Raw genomic sequence first — 18725 nt, forward strand, 5'->3', positions numbered from 1 at the left:
ATGACAAAGCCCCTGTGGGCACATAACATAATTAAGGATTTATACAGGAGTATGTATCATATTAACATAGGAAGTCTACTTGTTCGATGCAAGAAAGCACGGTGCTACGTCAAGTCTTATTCCTCTTTTGCTTTCTCTTTTGTCACACTTAATCTCGTGTAATCCACTTAGTGTCATATCTGAATAACATGACAGGAATTCCACCGCTACTTGTCGTGTAGCACCTTTACAGAAGCTATTCCAGCCCTGAGCAGGAGTGCTGATGCTGTTTTTGTCTCAAAGCTAAGCTTAGCTCCATGGCAGTTTGTTTGGGCAAGGTTTGGTAAAATGTGTCACACAAACATTGCCACCAATTCATGCATTCTGTGAGAGATAATGGACCCTTGAGTTGATTCCCCTAAGCCTGCAGGGGAGGGTAGGGGGCAGTCTTTTGTGAATACACGCTTGATGCCGGTATAATTTCCATTTGTTTATCTCTCTTTTCCCCTTTTAGGAATAGTAGAGATGCAACACAAAGAATATAAATGTCAGCTCGAGGTTAAAGGATTGCTTGATTGCATCCTAGGGCACAGCTGTAATTCTCCAGAAAAGAGGCTGATGACCAATTTCCCTCTGAGACACGTAGAGTGAGTCACAATGAAATTAACAGGGAAGCCAAGAGGGAAGACTGACAAATGTCAGTGTATATTATTAGAATCAAAGTTCCACAACTTAATGTATATACAGTGTGTATATTGTTTTTAATCATCAATTTAATCACTGTTTATATAACACTGTTGTTCAAATATCATTTGGTGATCTATATCCTATAAAACAAAGGGCCACAATAAAATATATGGTATCATCTAGCAACTCTCTGCATGAGGACAATTCATAGTATTATTTGTAGCTGTGTGGAATTTACATGACCCTTTAGGTGTGCACACAGCTTTTTTCCACCCTCACCTGCCAAACTATTCCAGGTCGCTTAAAAATCCTTACTGATGGTAGTGCTAGATGTCAGAAGAGGAAGAAGAAGAAATACTCAGATCCTTTACTTAAATGAAACTACTGACATGTTGATGTAAGGGTAGTTCATTTAAGGTAAAAGCTCTGAATTCAAAATCCAACTGAAGTAAAAGAACATATGTATTATCAGCAAAATGTACTTTAAGTATTGAAAACAAAAGTACTCATTCTGCAGAAAAATGGCTCCCGTGACTGATATCTTACTGTACATTACACACTTTATATTAAAGGTGTTCCTACTTAACACATTAACTAGTTGCTTGTTAGCGTGCATATTAGTAGCAAATTAGCTCTTTATTAGCACTTATTTTGGGGAGTTAGTGGGTTACGTTTATTAAGATTGTAATTCATGAACATGAACAACTTCTTTACTTGCTATCAATAAGCAGCAAATTGCAGGTTATTGAGGGAAAACTCTTTGTAAATGGCCAAGTAGTTGTAGAACATGGCCATGTAGAATAAGGCATTATACTGTAAGTGCTTTATAATGACTAATAAAGAACCTACATAATACTAATGCGCCTTCATATTAGGTGTTTTTGATTCACCTTTTAAAATGTTTCTCTAATCTTTTTTTTGTAGGCCTTGGACACACATTTAAATGAAACCATCTCATACAGGGTGAACTCTTTGCTGCTTCCACAGCTCATAGACATCTGAAAATTAACCAGAGGCCACAACTAGAAATTGCTTTTTTGTAAGGGGTCACAAGCCAGAGAGGTTTGGATCCATTGATTTAATCTTTAATCTGTATTTTATGAGTTTATCATGCATTGTTTTTTTTTTGTTTTTTAAATGTAATCTGAAACATAAGTAGAGTAAGAGTATTAGTAGAGTGTAGTAGAGTAAAAAAGGTTCCCTTTGAAATACAGACTCAATGAATAGTCAAGTACAGTACAGTACTTGAGTAAATGTACTTTCCCACCACTGCAGGCCACACTGCCACAGTACTGCCTAATAGCACACTGGAGAAAAATAAGTGATTATCTTCCCATTGACTGGGACTTATTGGTTGTGGGTTGTAGCAGTATTGATCAGATTGCCATACATCAAAGTTTCAGCGTGTTAAGACCACGGTTTATACACTGCTGCAAGTAATGACTGCTGGGGGGAAAACATCTGACAAGAGCAGGTGGATGGATGTACTTATTTTTCCTCTTAATATTGCAGTCCTCACAGGTTTCTCAAATAAATCTTGATGCTGCTGAATCTGTATGGCCAGGTAAACTTCCTCCTGCACCTTTATACACCGTTTCATTATAAGTCTTAATAAGTAATTGGCAAAGGCAAAGCTGCCTGCAGGTATGTGCTCTTTTGAAAAATAGTATATTGCCTTTGGCAGTCAAGGTGGGAAGATATACAGGCTTATTTGAAGAACAATAGTTGTGTTCTTTGTCATTTAGATGTTACATTGAAAATGGTATTGGAAATTATTTGTATTATTTTCAAATGTTTTTTTCTTGGCATCCTACTTGTGAATGCCAAGTCGCCCTCAAATGCATATTTTGTATGCTTTCCATCTCTTTATTCAGGTGGAATTCCATTTCGCAGACCATGTGGAAAAGCTGTGGCTACTTTCTTGTACCGAAAACTGAAAAATTCTTCCAGACATTATCCCTGTAATCTGATGAATTTGCTTCTTGAACATGGAAAACATGACATCTCGAAATTTAAATGTACTGTTTCCACAATAGTATGGGCATTTCCTGCCTTTGCAATCTGTGCTTCAGCTTGGTATGCTCTTATCAGCTGCATCAGGTTCATCTTAAAACTCCTTAAAAGGCCTCTCTTCTCGGTCTGGTCTGGTCTGGTCTGGTCTGGTCTTTGTTGGTGGCGCAGGTTGCATTCTATAATTAGCTAATGCCTCTTGACAGATTACACTCTTCCTGCCTTCAACTCCTGCACCTCTGTGGCCTTACAGTTTGAAAACATCTAATGTAAAATGATTAAAGTATCTTGTGATGACTGGCTCTCGCTCAACAGCTCTTGATAATACATAACTCAAAATTACATCTGTTGAATTGAACCATCAGCTGAGTTTGGAGTTAAATGCTGACAATCTTTGAGAAGGCCATTGATTAAACATGCTTGTCTTCATTTTTAATCCTATTTCATCTGATCTCATACAGCACATACACATTTAAGAAATGCTCCACTGGATTTACAGAAAGAAGCTGTCCAAGCCGGAGAACTCTCTGGCGATATCTGAATGGCACCTGGTCTCTGGGGATATCTGGGATATTGTCAGCATACTCTCTTGACCTTAGTCTCTGATCCTTTTGCTGAGTTTGGGTCAATCAGCAGTTAGTCATGATGCCCCCCCCATCCACCCCCCATTTCCCGATGATGGCGCCTACTGTGCTTTTTATTTTTTTTTTCTTTACCTCCTATACTTTACAATCCCCCTTGTACTATTCCTCAGAGCCGTGCCACTTCACAATTCTGTCTCTGAATTTCAATGGACTGAATTGACTGTACCTTTCACACTCTGTCCTAATCTGCGCTGCAATGTGCAAGGATCTCAGATGTGTGTCCAATAGGTATCTTTGACAGACAGAGAGGTGCTAAGAGGAATGCAGCACCAAAAAAAAAAAAAAAAAAAAAAAAAACTCTGCTGCTGTGTTTAGTTTTCTAATATCAGCCAGTTGGTTGTGTAGCACTACTTTGCTGATATGAAAGCACCTGAAGTACTAGGCAGATTCAGTGTCCACCCAATGTGCTCCCATCAAACAGTCTTTCTCTCTTTGTTGTGGTAATGTCTGGTAATGTTTTTCCTCCATTTCTTTCACAGTAAACAACAGCATTAACTCTCATCTCCTCTGGAGTAACTGGACAGTGGGTGAAAAGTAACACAGACGAGCAGAGCTTCTCTCTCAAACACTGAGCTGATTTTACCTTCAAGTACTCAGAGGTGACCACAAAACGAAAACAGGCAGCCAGATGAACCTGTGAGTGCATTAATAAAATGAAAGCCCAGAATAAGCCTGGTAGTCACACACCCTTAGATAGACAACAGTGGTTCATTCTACATAATTAAGAGCTCCATTTATAAGATTTTTACAAATATTTAATACAATTTGGATGCATGCATTTTCACTCATGCTCAAATTGTTACTGTACTTACAATATAATTGACTTTTTGAATCCATATATCTACTTTAACATTATGGGTAATTGTGTGTAGATCAGTGAGAAAAGATCCTGGTTTGACCCGTTCCACTGCACCGATGTCTGTACTCCAAGCCATTTATTACAGTCGAGGGCTTAAAACAAACAACAGGAAAATGAAAGTGAATGCTTTATGAAGGCATTGTGTGCGTATTTGTACTCACTCAAAGGCTTTGTTCTCAAGAATCTAAACGATGGAAATCTGTTGCAGTGAGACAACGTTTGCATATCCGCATTCTTTTCTTTCTGCCATTTTTTTGGCTATGAGCTCACCTAAAAATAACTCCAAAGGGAGGACACCTCAGGAGGATTAGGTGGAGTGTGATGCACCTCTGTGGCTACATCGTCCAAAGGCAGACTTCCATTGAGGCTCAAACTTTGAATGCAAAAGAGGATTAATGTTGGCCTAAAGGTCTGGGTCATCACACATAGACCCGTTCTAACAGTGATGCATCCACTTCCTGGTTAACTGTCCGGTAAAGTGTTTAATGCAGTGGCCCCCAGAATAATATTTACTGCAGCAGTCTGTCTCATGTCGCTGAGCCCTGAAGGCCAATTCAGTATTGGTTACATTTAACTTCGTATTGATTATGCATAATCGCTGGAGGTATGTCTTTCCCCTTGACTCTGCTCATGTCCACAGTAAGGTCACTGCTGTAAATCTAAAGTAGGAAACCTAATGAACTGATGAAGGTAACATTAACAACCTCGCTTAATGTAGCTTTGTATGGAGAAAGCTCTATGACCAAATACACGATATAATATGATCCTGAAATAGGAAATACATTTACTGTAACTAATTTCCACATTTACAGCTCAATGGATTAAGCTGTTATTGCAGCATTTGTGACAAAATAAAAAAAAAATAAATTAGCATTAATGAAAAATTCAGGTATCAACAAAACAAGTATATTAGAGAAAGGCTTAAGTAAAACACTGCAAATAGGGTAGTGAGGGATTATCAAAAGATTCAAATAACTGCAAGTACAAAAGCACTACAAGGAAGGTTAATCATAATCAAGACAACATGCAAAGCACAATAAAGCTGGCAAAGAGCAATAATAGGAGCCAGGCAACCTCATCAAGCATAGCAAATTGCACACATGTACAATAAAGACTTGTCTACCCATTAAGCAATTCTGCTCTGACTGGAGAAAGCATTGCAGAGATGGGGCCCTCTTAGAGATGAAACAGATATAGAAGTGTCCCTCATAACACCACAGCTGTTCAAGAGAAAGGCTCCAAGATGGAGTCAAGGTCAGGGGAAAAGCTCATTCTGACATTAGAATAGTGATGGAGCGTAACGTCCTTTAGAAGTCCAAGAATTGCTGGCACGTATACATTCCCACTGCAGTGGCAATAAAAAGGAACCATGGTAACTTTAAAAGATTGGATATTCATCTTGTGTTTGAATTAACAAGAGCATATCGGTGCGGGCGGCATTAATTTAATGGGGAGCTCGGCCTGGAGCTTCAATGAAATAGGCAGATATGAGGAGGTAAAAACTGAAGTATGGTGATCATACATCCATGCTGAATTGAGTTCAATGGCAAAGACATAGATTACAAATATATACAGACATATAGATACATTAGTGAAAGGGAGTAATGGCTGTAGAGCAGTAAAGATAAGTAGAGCTTTTCAGATTATGGACCTGACACATCATATTACATGCAATCCTGATTCCAAAAAAGTTGGGACACTGTGTAAATGGCAAATAAAAATAGAATACAACCATTTGCAAAAGAGCTGTCTTTGCTGACAACAGTTACAAAGTGGTCCTGAGCCCATGTAGTAATATCCTTTATACAATCACCACCTGTTACCAGGGAGCCTGTTTACCTGTGGAATGTTCCAAACAGGTGTTTTTGGAGCATTCCACAACTTTACCAGTCTCCTGTCACAACTTGTTTGAAATGTTTTCCTGGCATCAAATTCAGAATAAGCAGATATTTACAAAAATCAATGTATCAATGGGGCAGAACATTAAATATGTCGTCTTTGTACTGTTTTCAATTGAGTTTATGTCAGAGACTATTAGCAAGTCATTGCATTCTGTTTTATGTATGCCTCTCTCAGCATCCCAATTTTTTAGGAATCCAGATTCTACAACACATCCATCATAACAACACCATAAGAAAATGACACAAAACAACCATGAACAAAGATAAAAAGTGGAATGAAAGAATATTTTAAAAATGAAGCACATGCTAATGTGAGAAACTGAACTTTTCCTCATGGGAAAACTGTACTATACTAATTTTACTGTACATCCCTTCCCAAGCTGATGAATAATTAAATACACTGTTTCCGATCAGTGTCTCAAAGTAACTGCATGCGAATGGTTAATCACACGGAGGTGATGAGCAGTAGTGTATGAGCACTGTCACTTATCTGTGTTCATGTAATTGTGTTATGATGGTCAAGGGACTTAGTGCTCTACTCCCTTAGCCATGTGAGTACATGACAAGTGAGAAGTCTGGACTACAGTCCTCATTTTGTAAACTTAATTAATTAATGGAAACAAGAATCATTAGATGAGCAGACATGAATAGTTGTGTGGACTCTTCTTGTTTGCAGTGAGTGCTTTATGTCATTGTTTCAGCTGCAGATAATTTGTGAAACTGCTCGATTGGGCTCAGCAAGAACAATATATTTTGAACACAAGCAGCTACAATTGTATAAAAAAAGACAACATTTTACATCAAATGCTTCAAAAATGGAACATTTTCACAGACCAGGATATTCAAAGTTTCATTAGAAGTCTGTTTTACCACGTCCTACCTATCGTATTGCTGTAACAAATCATTTAATCATTTTAGGTGATGATTTCTCACCGTTGTTGAGAAAAGGTCTACTATCTCCATTAATAGCAGCCAGAATTGAGCCGTTGACTTGAAATGTGGATAATTGCTGTGATACTTCTCAGCCAAATGATCTAGACTATATTTAAAAACATGAGAAATAGATGATTCAATAAAAGGTACGCTATATCAAAGTTATGAGTGTAAAAGGGAAGATAGAACTTTTCTTAAGCCTCAACATTGAAGCTTTATAAGAGTATGTCTCAATGAATTGTACATATGAAATACTGAGTGCACACACTGGTATTTAAATGAGATGGGAAACATTTCAGTGAAATATTTTTACTTTTAACATTGCATTCATTTCAACTTCCACAAAGAAATACCTGTATAAAGGGGCTTGTATCACAAAGAGGGAACTTATTTTTGCTGTTGTGTCTTTGGATTGATCATGGGTTAGGATTAGAAACTTCTCATCGAAGTTAGCCATGGGAATTAATTTGTAAAATCCTGTGTTAATAGACAAATGATACAACGAGACGCACAATTTTACCTCCAAACACGGAGGAATAACTCGCTCTCTAGTTCTCTCTTGTCAGCATACTCTGTTTACTTTAAATATAACTCCCCCACCTACTGATTTTGCTCTACAAATGGAGAGAGCAGAAATTATCCAATGTCTGTGTGGAGTTCAGTTAAAAAAATCATAATTCCAAAGAAATAAAGACTGTCAAAAGACATATATTATGGGAATTACAGGTGCAGTAGAAGAGCCTTTTGTCTGTCTGCCAAGCTGCCATCTTGTACTTTTACTTAGAGAACAAATCAGCAAGCATGCAAATGTGCGTGAGTGTATAAGTGTACATGTGACAGGTTGTAAGTGAATACACACAGGCGCTGTGTGCATGCTGTATGTGCAAATATTTGTGTATATACACAAAGGTAAATGAGAAGACATGGCCGATACTAATGCAAAAATATAATTTGAGAGACCTAGAGAACATTTCCCTGACTATTGCAGGATCACTGTGTTAAATTTCACAGATCCTTTACATGTCTTTAAGATAATGATATACCCGGCTTAATAATTAGTGGTTTCATGTCGCTGGTCAAGATGGTATAATGAGTATGATGTGATTAGGAGAGCCTGCAGGGTGAACTTGGCTCTTCACTGAGGTGAGCAGAGAACAATGATGGAGAAAAGGGAGATATTATAAACTGTGGAGCCAAATGGAACGAAACTAATAAGAAAACAAAGAAAGGTGCACTTTTTTTACTTTGATAACGCTGTTCATGTCCAAACTCCAGGCTAATGCCTTAAGACAATTCCTCCCTGACACCAGGGAGATGACTGCAGTGACATTGATCAGAATGTTAATTAGCCTAATATATTAGAGGATTGTGATGGTGGTGGTTATGATGACTGTGTCTGTGATGGCGCGAATAATGATGATGACAGCAATGACAATGATACTGCCAAGTATAAAGGATAGCCTTGAGTGTATTAGCTATTTCGCTAGCAAGGACCAGTAATGTACACACTCACCCTGGCAACAGATAAAATTCTACACTGAACCTTGTTATAGCTTTTTTGCTATACTTGCCAGAAGGCAGAGTGATGTACCCATCCTTTGTTCTCTACTGGGACAGTGACTATGAGGAAACATGGTGTTAGAGAGAAGGATGGGTGGTACGGGTATATTCTGAATTCATCAAGTATTTATCCATACAGAGAACCTAAACTGTGATGCACCTTTTTTTGGATCAAAGAACAAAACTGCAAAACGGTGCTGCACATGAGAAATCAAAAGAAATGGGTTTCCCATCAATTCCCATCCCATCATCTACTTAATCCACATTTCTCTCTCTACAATACTGCCGCATTTAAATGGATCAAAACGGCATTTAACATGCAAACATCACATTCAACACTTCCTTTATGAATCGACAGTATTACAGCATGAAACCTCTGACAAGATGCCACTCTAGTAATAGTGATTCTGGAAGCTCCTTTAGTAAGCTTAATAGAATCTAATTCTTAATGTATGACTGCTTAGTTCATGTCCAACCACACTGATTACTCATTTCCATGATTTAGAGCTGTAACTGTGGCCCTATGATTACAGCTGGGGACCTCTAATAGAACTTTATTGATGAGGCACCTCGTTGTCTTATGAAACGGAAATTCGTATGCATGTGCTCCTCTGCCAGTTACAGTATGATCAACTTATTTAACCCTGCAAAGCTCTCCCGTACAAAAGGGCAGGGGCAGCAACATGTCTCTTCCAATTATTCTTCATTGACTCATGCATCAACAAGCACTCATTTGCAGTCTGTGTCTGTCTGTGACCACAGAGCTTGTTGTGTTTGAAACATGCTTTGGCACTATGCCTTTTTTGGCATAGTGAATGAAGCCCATGTACTCAAATCCCTACAATGTCAGCATGTTACCAGCCCAACTAACTGTAAACTTGCATGCAGCAGGTGAGCCAGAGTGATATGAGCAAATGGATTTTACATAATGTTAATATGAGTCTAGCAGTCTGTCTCTGATTCAGAGACAGTGTCTGCGGTACCCCAACACCTTAAAACTCATTTCTCCAGATTGTCACACTCACATTCTTTGTAAAATCAAATGTACAGACATGGTTTCAGTAACAACCATGTCATGATCATCACCACTCACATCCCTCTTAACAAGCAACCAATTCTTATTCCCAAAGCGTCAAATACCAATGTTTTGTCACACTCCCCTGTGTCCCATACAGAGGACAAGATACCCTTTAGCATCTGTACAAGACGTGCCGGGCTTTAACTAAACACTTTAAACCCATGGCAATATTAGACACCTAGACCAACTGCTGTGATGTCTTCCTGCTAGAACACCTTTCTTTCAAGAAGTTAATGTTGTTAAACACTTGCAGCTTGATTAGTTTTAGGCATCAAATCTACATGTTAGGTTCAGGAAAAGATAGTTCCCTTTTGGTTCCACTTTTTGTGTCTCACAGGACATGAAGCCTGGCACCCTGGGTGAAAGTCGTGTGTACGCCCCATCACCCTACTCCAACCTCTAGCCCTCTAAGGACTTTTTTCTTTTTTACTCTTTGTACTACCTCACCTTGCAGTGGATGGGTTTACATTGGAGTTGTTGAAAGTCTGGTATGTCTCAAACAGATGCTCAAGGGTACCTTGTGTATCTGTATGAGATGCCGAGGGGTGTGACAAAGTGTTGGTATTTGAAGCTTTGGGAATGAGAACAGGTTGTTTGTTTGGAGGGATGGTAGTAGGAATCAGCCTAGGCTCAAACAAGGCTATGAATGCTGCACTCCAAGCAGAGACATGCATAATACGGATTGTTTTAAACATTTTATCCACCATTTTAAACAACAGATTTAATTTATTAATTTAATTTTGATTTTGTTGCCACAAATTTGTTGCTACAGAAAGACAAATGGTCCCATTGGGATGAACACAGCTGAGAAAATGCGCCCAGTAAAGAGAAGAGATGATAATGCACCATATCAAGTGAAATTTTTGTGAACATCAGTAGTCTTTGTCCAATTTCATCACCTTCCTGATTATGTTATCTAACACATATGACTTGCTGTTGTTAATTTCTTCTTATTTTTTTTTTAATAATTCACACATTTGTGCACACATAGCTACACAGGGGTTGATGCCTGCCGACACGGAGGCTTGTCATAAGCCAATTGCGCAACCAATGAGCTAGTCTCTGTTTGGATTGGGGCTTATGCTCCATCTCCTTAGCATACAAACAGCCACTGTGTACCTCGCTGTTGCCATATGCTTTACAGAACAAATAAAAAAAAGGCAGAGGGCAAAACCAATGCAACACCCCCCCCCCCCCACACACACTTTTTCTTTCAAGAGAATAATAGACCTAAAATGTCCTTGGGCAAATAAAGTTTTAACATCGTTGGATGCAAAGGACAGATTCTGATTGTAGCATCAGTCAGATCCTCCCTCATCAGCAAACAGCTGGGGCAGACCGAAAGGGCACACAAATCACTCACTCTCTCAGCTGATGTCAAAGGCAGCAGCAGTGCTGTTTTAAGTGACAGTATGTTAAGAGACGCCCGCATAAAGGGTTCTAAAGGCTTCTTTGAAAGCGCCATGAGAACAAAAAGCAACGCCCACCGAAGGGCAGAGGAATTTATCACTGGACCTCTCCTCCTACACCCACTGCAGGGGGTGGGGGTGAAAACAGTACAAAGCTGACCTGAGTAACATACCATCTCTTCCTCCATTTTACCTCTTTACAGTTTGTGAAGATGCATCACGACTGTGAACCATTAATAGTCTGCACAACATTTGCAATGATAGACGTCTATCTCTCACAGCAGCTAAACACTCTAGATAGAGTAAGGACAGTCTAGAGCCAATACGGTTATACAAGTGCTGGATGGATCCTAGTAAAAGTAATAACACCCCATGTTTCCACATTACCTGCCAAGACACACTGACAGTACCACAGTCACAAGCCTTCTCAAGGTCCACAAAACACATGCAGACGAGATGGGCAAGACTGAGTGTCTCCTTCAGTGTCCTTGGAGGAGTAGAGTGCTAGTCCACAGCTCCAAAGCCTGGACAGCATTCCAGGTCTGTATTTTGGTTGAGCTTTAAAAAATTGGTTTGAGCTTCCAGGACCACTGAGGTGAACAGTGTGGTTCCCCAAAGTACACCTCCCATTGTTTTTTAAAAATGGGAGCCTCCTCCATAGATGGCATGTGGTTTAGGTACAGGGGTTTATCACGGGGTTCCTTTTGCTGCATGAAAGCGTTGCCATTTGAGGCAATCAATTACCCTACCTCGCTGAGAACAGCATGAACAAGGCCCTGACTCCCCCTTTTTTGAGCCATGTAATGGTTTGCCGACCTTCTCTAAGCCTAACCAAAAGTCCTTCACAGCAGTCTCCCTGAACTCTTTCCACACTTGTGTAACCACAGAGGCTGCAGTCTATCTGGGCTTATTCTGCTGATTTAGTAGTCCCCTGGGCCAACCAAGACCTATAGTCGTCCTTCTTAAGCTTCATGTCCTCCTTAACCACTGGTGTGCACCAGGTTTTTCTTGGCTTGTTGACATGACAGACACCAATGATCCTCCGACCACGACTCTGTGCAGACATCACTGCATTGGCCCACCTTAGATTATATGTCCCCATCCTCCATCAATTCAAAAACAAAACACTTCTCAGTTTTGAATTCAACAGCACAAATTTTCAATATGTAATAAACCGGAGTGTCACCTTTTGTGTTATTTATTTCTCCTGTTGGCATACAGAGGTCAGTGTGCCTGCAGCACATGAAAGGAACATGAACTCTATCTTACTCAGAAGTGTATTTTATTCTGAGGGACTGTTTTTGTTTTTTATTTTAGATTAAATTTGCATTCAAAGCGGGAGCCATACTTCTCCATGGCATAGATATACTACTACTTGCTGCAAAGCCAAAAGAGACAACAGCAGTTCTGTGTGTAAACAGATCCTCAGAGGCTGGAGCCTGACACTGGTACACCACAAGTACATACAGTATTAAAAAAGATCTACCTGAAAGCTTTATTTCCGGTTGCTGTGATCATCATTTTTTATCTTAAAAAAGGTGGTGCTGCAGCAGGCAGGATCACATTCACATACATTTTTTTTTGATGTGGCATTTCGTGTGGGGGGCATCTCAGGTGTACGGAACTATTCTTTGAAATGATTTATTCATAGCAAAAATGGCACTCTAACATGACTTGCATGCACAGTTTAGTCAGTATTGTATGTAACTGAATCAGCGACTGAAAGATTCAGATGTTACCTAGGACTGTCTAAATTAGACTTCAAGAAATAATACAGAATTTTTGTAAGGCTGAGGCATGATTGGCTACACAGACGAAAAGAAAAAGACACGGGTCTATATTCCAGGCAGAAGCAGCAACATTGCTCAAAGTGGCTGAGGTTTGCATGCCAAGCTGCACGCCAAGCACATTATTTCTAAAATTAAAAGAAAAGTCAGTGATGGTTGGAGCTTCAAGTTGTGGTTTGCAATGTGGTTTCAGCCACAAATGTCTGCACAGACAGTTCAGAAGAAGAGCATTTTCAGAAGTGTGATGTACCTTGATTCTGCTACGTTGCCACATTGCAAATAATTTAATAACATTTCCCCATTGTCTGGGAGAAAACCTATTTGTATGGCATTCAACCAGTGAAAGCAGGAATGTGTGCGAATGTCTAACGAGATACGCTGCGTTTTTTTTGTTTTTTTTTACTTTTTAACAATTTTATTTTGCAAGTTAATTACATACAGTATCTGCTATACAGTGTAGTTTTTCTGTGGGCATACTGTACCCTGTTGCAGTTTCTCTAATTGGTATCAAATAATAATAATCATAATAATAATAATAATAATCATAATAATAATAATAATAATGATAAAAACACACACACACACACACACACACACACACACACACACACACACACACACACACATATATATATATATGTATATTTAGGCTTTAGTTTATTTTTCTCTCTTCCTATTTGATGAGGAAGGTTTAAATTGTAAGAGCAGTGCATTTGTGCACTGGTTGAATTCTTAATTTCAGGCACCATTCTGGTGTCCTGCCCTATATATTTGCACATAACCTGCACATAACTCTTTAATTTCTGAGCTGGCAAATAAAGAAAGATATACAGTATGTGGGTATATGTGTGCGCCCCCATATATAATTCATGACTGACCTCCACCAGCTTGTTAGCATGTTCACGAAACACCTGGGCGTACTCCTTGACCTCCTTCTCGTTTCCACTCTTCGCCGCTTCAATGAGCACCAACAGAGGGACGTTGGTCTCCAGGAAAGAGTCTGAGATGTGGTCCATAACTGCCTTTCTCAACTAGAATACAGAGAGAGAGAGATGGAGAAGAGGTCATATCATTAATAATATTGCAGATGACTTCACTGTATTACATTTGGCAATGATTACGTATCACTTAGCATTGTAATGAATATGATGTAGCAACATAATGGGGTGGAAGGACAGAGAGAGAGAGGCAAAGCAAGAGGGAAAGAGAAAAAAGAGGTGAACTCTCCATGGGCAGGAGTGTAAATTGCTTGTAAGGTGTCATTTTTCCCATAAGGCCTTTTACTAGAGCAGACGTTGCGACTTATATCTTTGTTTATGGAATCATTTTGTACCAAACTGGCAGGGGACTGGTTGTTTTATAAGACAGTAAATGGACACTGATGCTGCTCACTGGGGTATTTGATGAGATGCTAGAGGGAACAGTATAGAAACCACAGCAGGCAAGGGAGTATGTCACGTGAGACCAGCATTAAGACAGACAATACACTATAGGGGAGAAAAATGGATTCTCACACATGTAGCATCACATTTATTTATTTTGAGGCAGCTTTAAGTCTCAAAGCACCATCATTAATGAATTAGCTTCAACTCTCTGCACTACAAAAAAGACTGTACCCTAAACATAATCATTAACACAATCAATTCAGGTTTATCAAGCTGTTTTAATACACTGTTGTTATTGGTGAGTTGTGCTATTGTTATTGCAATAGTAACATAACAATTACCGATTGCGAAGCACCAGCGAAAGCACCAAAATAATCCCACTTTATTAGAATTTCTTTAACACATCGACACCAGGAACAAATCGTCAGTATCATTAAATTAAGGTCTATACAAAGTAAAACAGCATAAATTGTTATGCACGCCGCCCATGAGTATGCAAACACAGACCAAAAGCTCATCCAGCTGGTTCAGTTATCACTTCTCCACACATATAAATGATGACATTAAAGTGAAAAGTGTTTAATGGACAACAATGATGACGTAAATTTGTTTGACTTTTCAAGCCACCTTCTTTAATTAGATGTAGAGCAAACACTGTAACCGTAGTCTTGAATTAAAAACATATAAGCTGCACAAGGAAGGGTAGAGAAGACTAATAGCTGTGACTGATGGACAATACATGAAATCAACAAAAAAGTCATATGTAAGTCTGTCAGTCGTACGTAAATAACCTGCAGCAATTACAATCTTAATTGCCAGTCCACAGAGTGGAGGAGAACAATGGTAAATTATGCCTTCCTAAGGGCAGATAATCCATCACTATTGCCTCTGGAAAGAGACTAGATTTGGCCAGTCTAGTGGACATGACAGGTCTGCAAATGCTGTAAACAACCTGAAGCCCACACTCTCTATAAGCACTCCTTTATCCAGAGCTCTATAATCCTGGATCACTGATTTGATGAGATGTGTACTGAGATGCAATGCAAGACCAAAACGTCCGGCTTTCCTGAAAGGCTGATAAACTTTAGCGTTCTTGAATTGTGAATATTGCATCTTTTTCATTCAGCAGAGAGCAGCCTTGCATCAGTGCAATTGTGTAACCTTGCTATCCTGTCACCTGGTGGGAAGGGCGAGGAATCAGGAAAGATAAAAATCTTGCATTGCCCAAACTATCTTCACACTATGTTCGTGCTGTTGCAGCACTGGAGAAAGGTGTGGCAGAACACACTATCAGCCTGTGAAAGGTGAAAAAAAGATCTGGGTTGTTTGTAGGCCTCGATTGTGATTACCTCACCACTGTTTTTACTGCAGTAAATAAAGTAATGGAGTGGAATGGTGGGGGTGGGTGGGGGGGGTGCTGAGCTGCATTTTGAATGTGGAAAATTAATTGCCTTGCCCACAGCCTATCACTGTGTCGTAAATTAAAATTAATTCTAACCAAGTTTTGACTGTAGTGTGTCCACCCTGGGAAAGTGACAAAGTTAAAATGCTCAGAGATGTAAAAATGCATAATAAAGTGCAACAACCAAATGGAGGAGCTATCAGAAACAACCACAGCAATAAAATATCTATATCAAACATCTGATCTTGGCTCAGGAACGCAGTGCTACTGATGTCCATCACATCTTGTATGATTGTGTATCATACAAGTCAGCATCGTACATAACCCATACACATACAGCATAGTATTAGTAGATAGGGTGGAACTGGGACACAGTGCAGTTTGTTTTTGTCATCATTGTTTTCCATCATTAGCATGGACCCAATGGTGATGGAGACTTTGACAATGGTGCTGGATGTATTAAAATTTTGACTAATAGTAGACCAGAAACAAGAGCAGAAAGCCCCAAAATGCATTGATTGGTCAGTGGAAGGCTTAGCATATACAGCACATGTATGTCTCATTGATAGGCACGGGTCTGATTTTACAATTAGGATCATGATGCAATAATTGACATGAGGAATTCCACCGTTTTCAGTTGTGATGCCGATCACTTGCATATACAAGCCAATAGAGTCATAAAATGAACAGAGGAGTCCATCCCCTTTCTGGGGTTGCGGGGGGGCTGGAGCCTATCCCAGCTGTCAAGAGAGAGGCGGGGTACACCCTGAACCAGTCGCAGGGCAACATATACAGGCAAACAACTATTCACACTCACACTCACACCTAAGGACAATTAAGAGTCACCAATTAACCTAATGAGCATGTTTTTGGTCTGTGGGAGGAAGCCGGGGTGCCCGGAGAGAACCCAGAACATGTAAACTTCACACAGAAAGGCCCTGCCTGACCCAGGGATTGAACCAGCGACCTTTTTGCTGTGAGGCATGCGCACTACCTGCTGCGTCACCGTGCCGCCCATGTGCAGAGGAGTCTGTCCAATATTTCCTGATCTCTGTACTCTATCAAAATGCATGATTGTTGACATCAACTTGCTTTGACTTGTTGGTTTTAATCTAAGAAGAAGCGTGGTCAGCAAGACCTTTTTTGGCTCAGGTGTCAAAAGATTCAAAGCAATTTGAATTGAAGGGACAGATCGGAGTGAGGAAATCATCTTAGGGCATCTACATGGCGGAAAGATCCCTGTAAGTTGCAAGCTGTTATTGTTGTTACATCACTAGTTGATGGCATATACAGGTGCATATGCATATGCATACGTCTGCAAAGAGAGTGCGAGGACTCAGGACTGCCCAACAGCGAAAGTGATTCTGACGGTGGGTTTGAGTGGAGAAATGATACAGACGACTGATTTCCCAAGTCGCAGTCTCTCCTGCACCATCAGCATTCTAATGCCCACACACCACTCCCACAGAAATCCATCTTCAATCTTTCAGATCTCACCTCCCTCCATGCTCCACCCCCACCGTTTCTCCTCCAACACTCCCTCTGTATTTCACTAACACTTAAAGGAAATAGACCTGGAATTCCAATAGATAGCAAAGGCTGTACTCATTGTAAGTTAGAGGGGCAGCTATTTGTCTCCCCAGTCATGCACTGCCACAGCGCTTTGAGCTCTGAATGCAACTGGTTTTTGTTTTACATATTAATATTTTAGATTACTTGAGGTCATGGGCAATATGGGTGTTGGTATTGTATCCCGAGTTTCATTTCTTATATACATTTCACATAGATAGATCTGATTTTTCCAGAGTGCTATTAGCATGCTGGCTGGCAGCATGTAGGCTGTGGAGATATGCTACAAATGAAACACAGCAGTCAGCCAAGACTATTGCAAGGATAGGCACACAGGCAGAAAGCAAAGGAGAAAGATACAGTATATGGCTATGTGGACAGGTTTAGGCTGTTTCATGATTATTGTTAGGCTGCTTAATTTCAAGTTTCAAGTTTATATGATGCTACAAGGTAACAGATGGGGAGAGCACTTTCAGGTTTCAACATGCCAGGGCTGATGAGATGCTATTGAAAGCTACTTTCTCCAAGGTCAAAATTTTACTTTCTTGTATGGGGTCAATAAAGAAATGATTTTCCGAGCTTGCCTGGACGCAGCCATAACCTCAACACCATCGCACAAATAGGTTAAATTAGAAGGTAGACTGCGAGCCGGGCCTTATCAGCCAACATCAGTGCTCGGCCTCACTTATGCTCCTGTGGCTAAATGGGAGCAAATCACTGCAGTCAGCTTCCGAAATCTTCTGGAAAGGATCCCCAGAAAATTGGAGGCTGTTACAGCAGCGTATTAATGCACATGGTTTTGGAATGAGATGTTTCAGCAATCAAATATGCGTAAAATGTTCAGATGCCTGCATACTTAAACACATGTGCCATATAGTGAAGATCAATAGGTGCATAATCAATGTTACATTGCATCCTACATGCTTAGCAGTATCACAGAGACATTTGATTGATTCTGGTTTAATTAGCCAATTAGAGGTAGGTTACCTGTGAGTTATTGAATTCATTAATAAATGAATGAATATGTGGTTGAGTTCCTTAATGGACCCATGTGCTTAAAAAGCATAAAAAAAACAAGACAGAACATTTGTGGTTTTTGCCAAAATGGTTGCTGGTAATGACTTTGCTGTCCCAGAATTTTGATAGTTTGAAAAATAGTGTAATTACACCTCCTCCTCTTATCCCTCCATCCTGCACATCTCTTTACTCTCACCATCCTAAGAGGAGAAATAGCTAAAATTAACAGCAGCAAATCCCACCTGATACTGAAGTGGCTAACAAGGAGCTCTGTGACATAATTAAGATGATGCACATGCTTAACAAAACTTGACAGACAAAATATATGTGTTGCTGACTCATTAGTGGGAGGTCTGTGCGATCTTCAAAGATGAGATTAGCATTCATTTGGCACATTTGCTTTTTAATAGAGAAAATGTTTACATTTTGTGGGATTAGACACCTGCTCTGTCACAAAAACATTTGCATGAGGGGAACTGCTGCAAGCGTCAGATCAGTGTCAAAA

At 39.8% G+C, this 18725-nt stretch overlaps 1 protein-coding gene across 2 annotated transcripts in view; it reads right to left on the reverse strand.

The window, feature by feature from the left end:
• The window catches only part of ctnna2 (catenin (cadherin-associated protein), alpha 2), a 315779-nt gene that overhangs the window by 60277 nt on the left and 236777 nt on the right, over positions 1-18725 (reverse strand). For both annotated transcript variants that reach the window (XM_070971232.1, XM_070971240.1), the window contains one exon: positions 13726-13878. In XM_070971232.1, coding sequence (XP_070827333.1) covers positions 13726-13878 — 153 coding nt within the window. The remainder of the gene's footprint in view (positions 1-13725; positions 13879-18725) is intronic.

Source organism: Chaetodon trifascialis, chromosome 2 (assembly GCF_039877785.1).
Source record: "Chaetodon trifascialis isolate fChaTrf1 chromosome 2, fChaTrf1.hap1, whole genome shotgun sequence".
NCBI lineage: Eukaryota > Metazoa > Chordata > Actinopteri > Chaetodontiformes > Chaetodontidae > Chaetodon > Chaetodon trifascialis.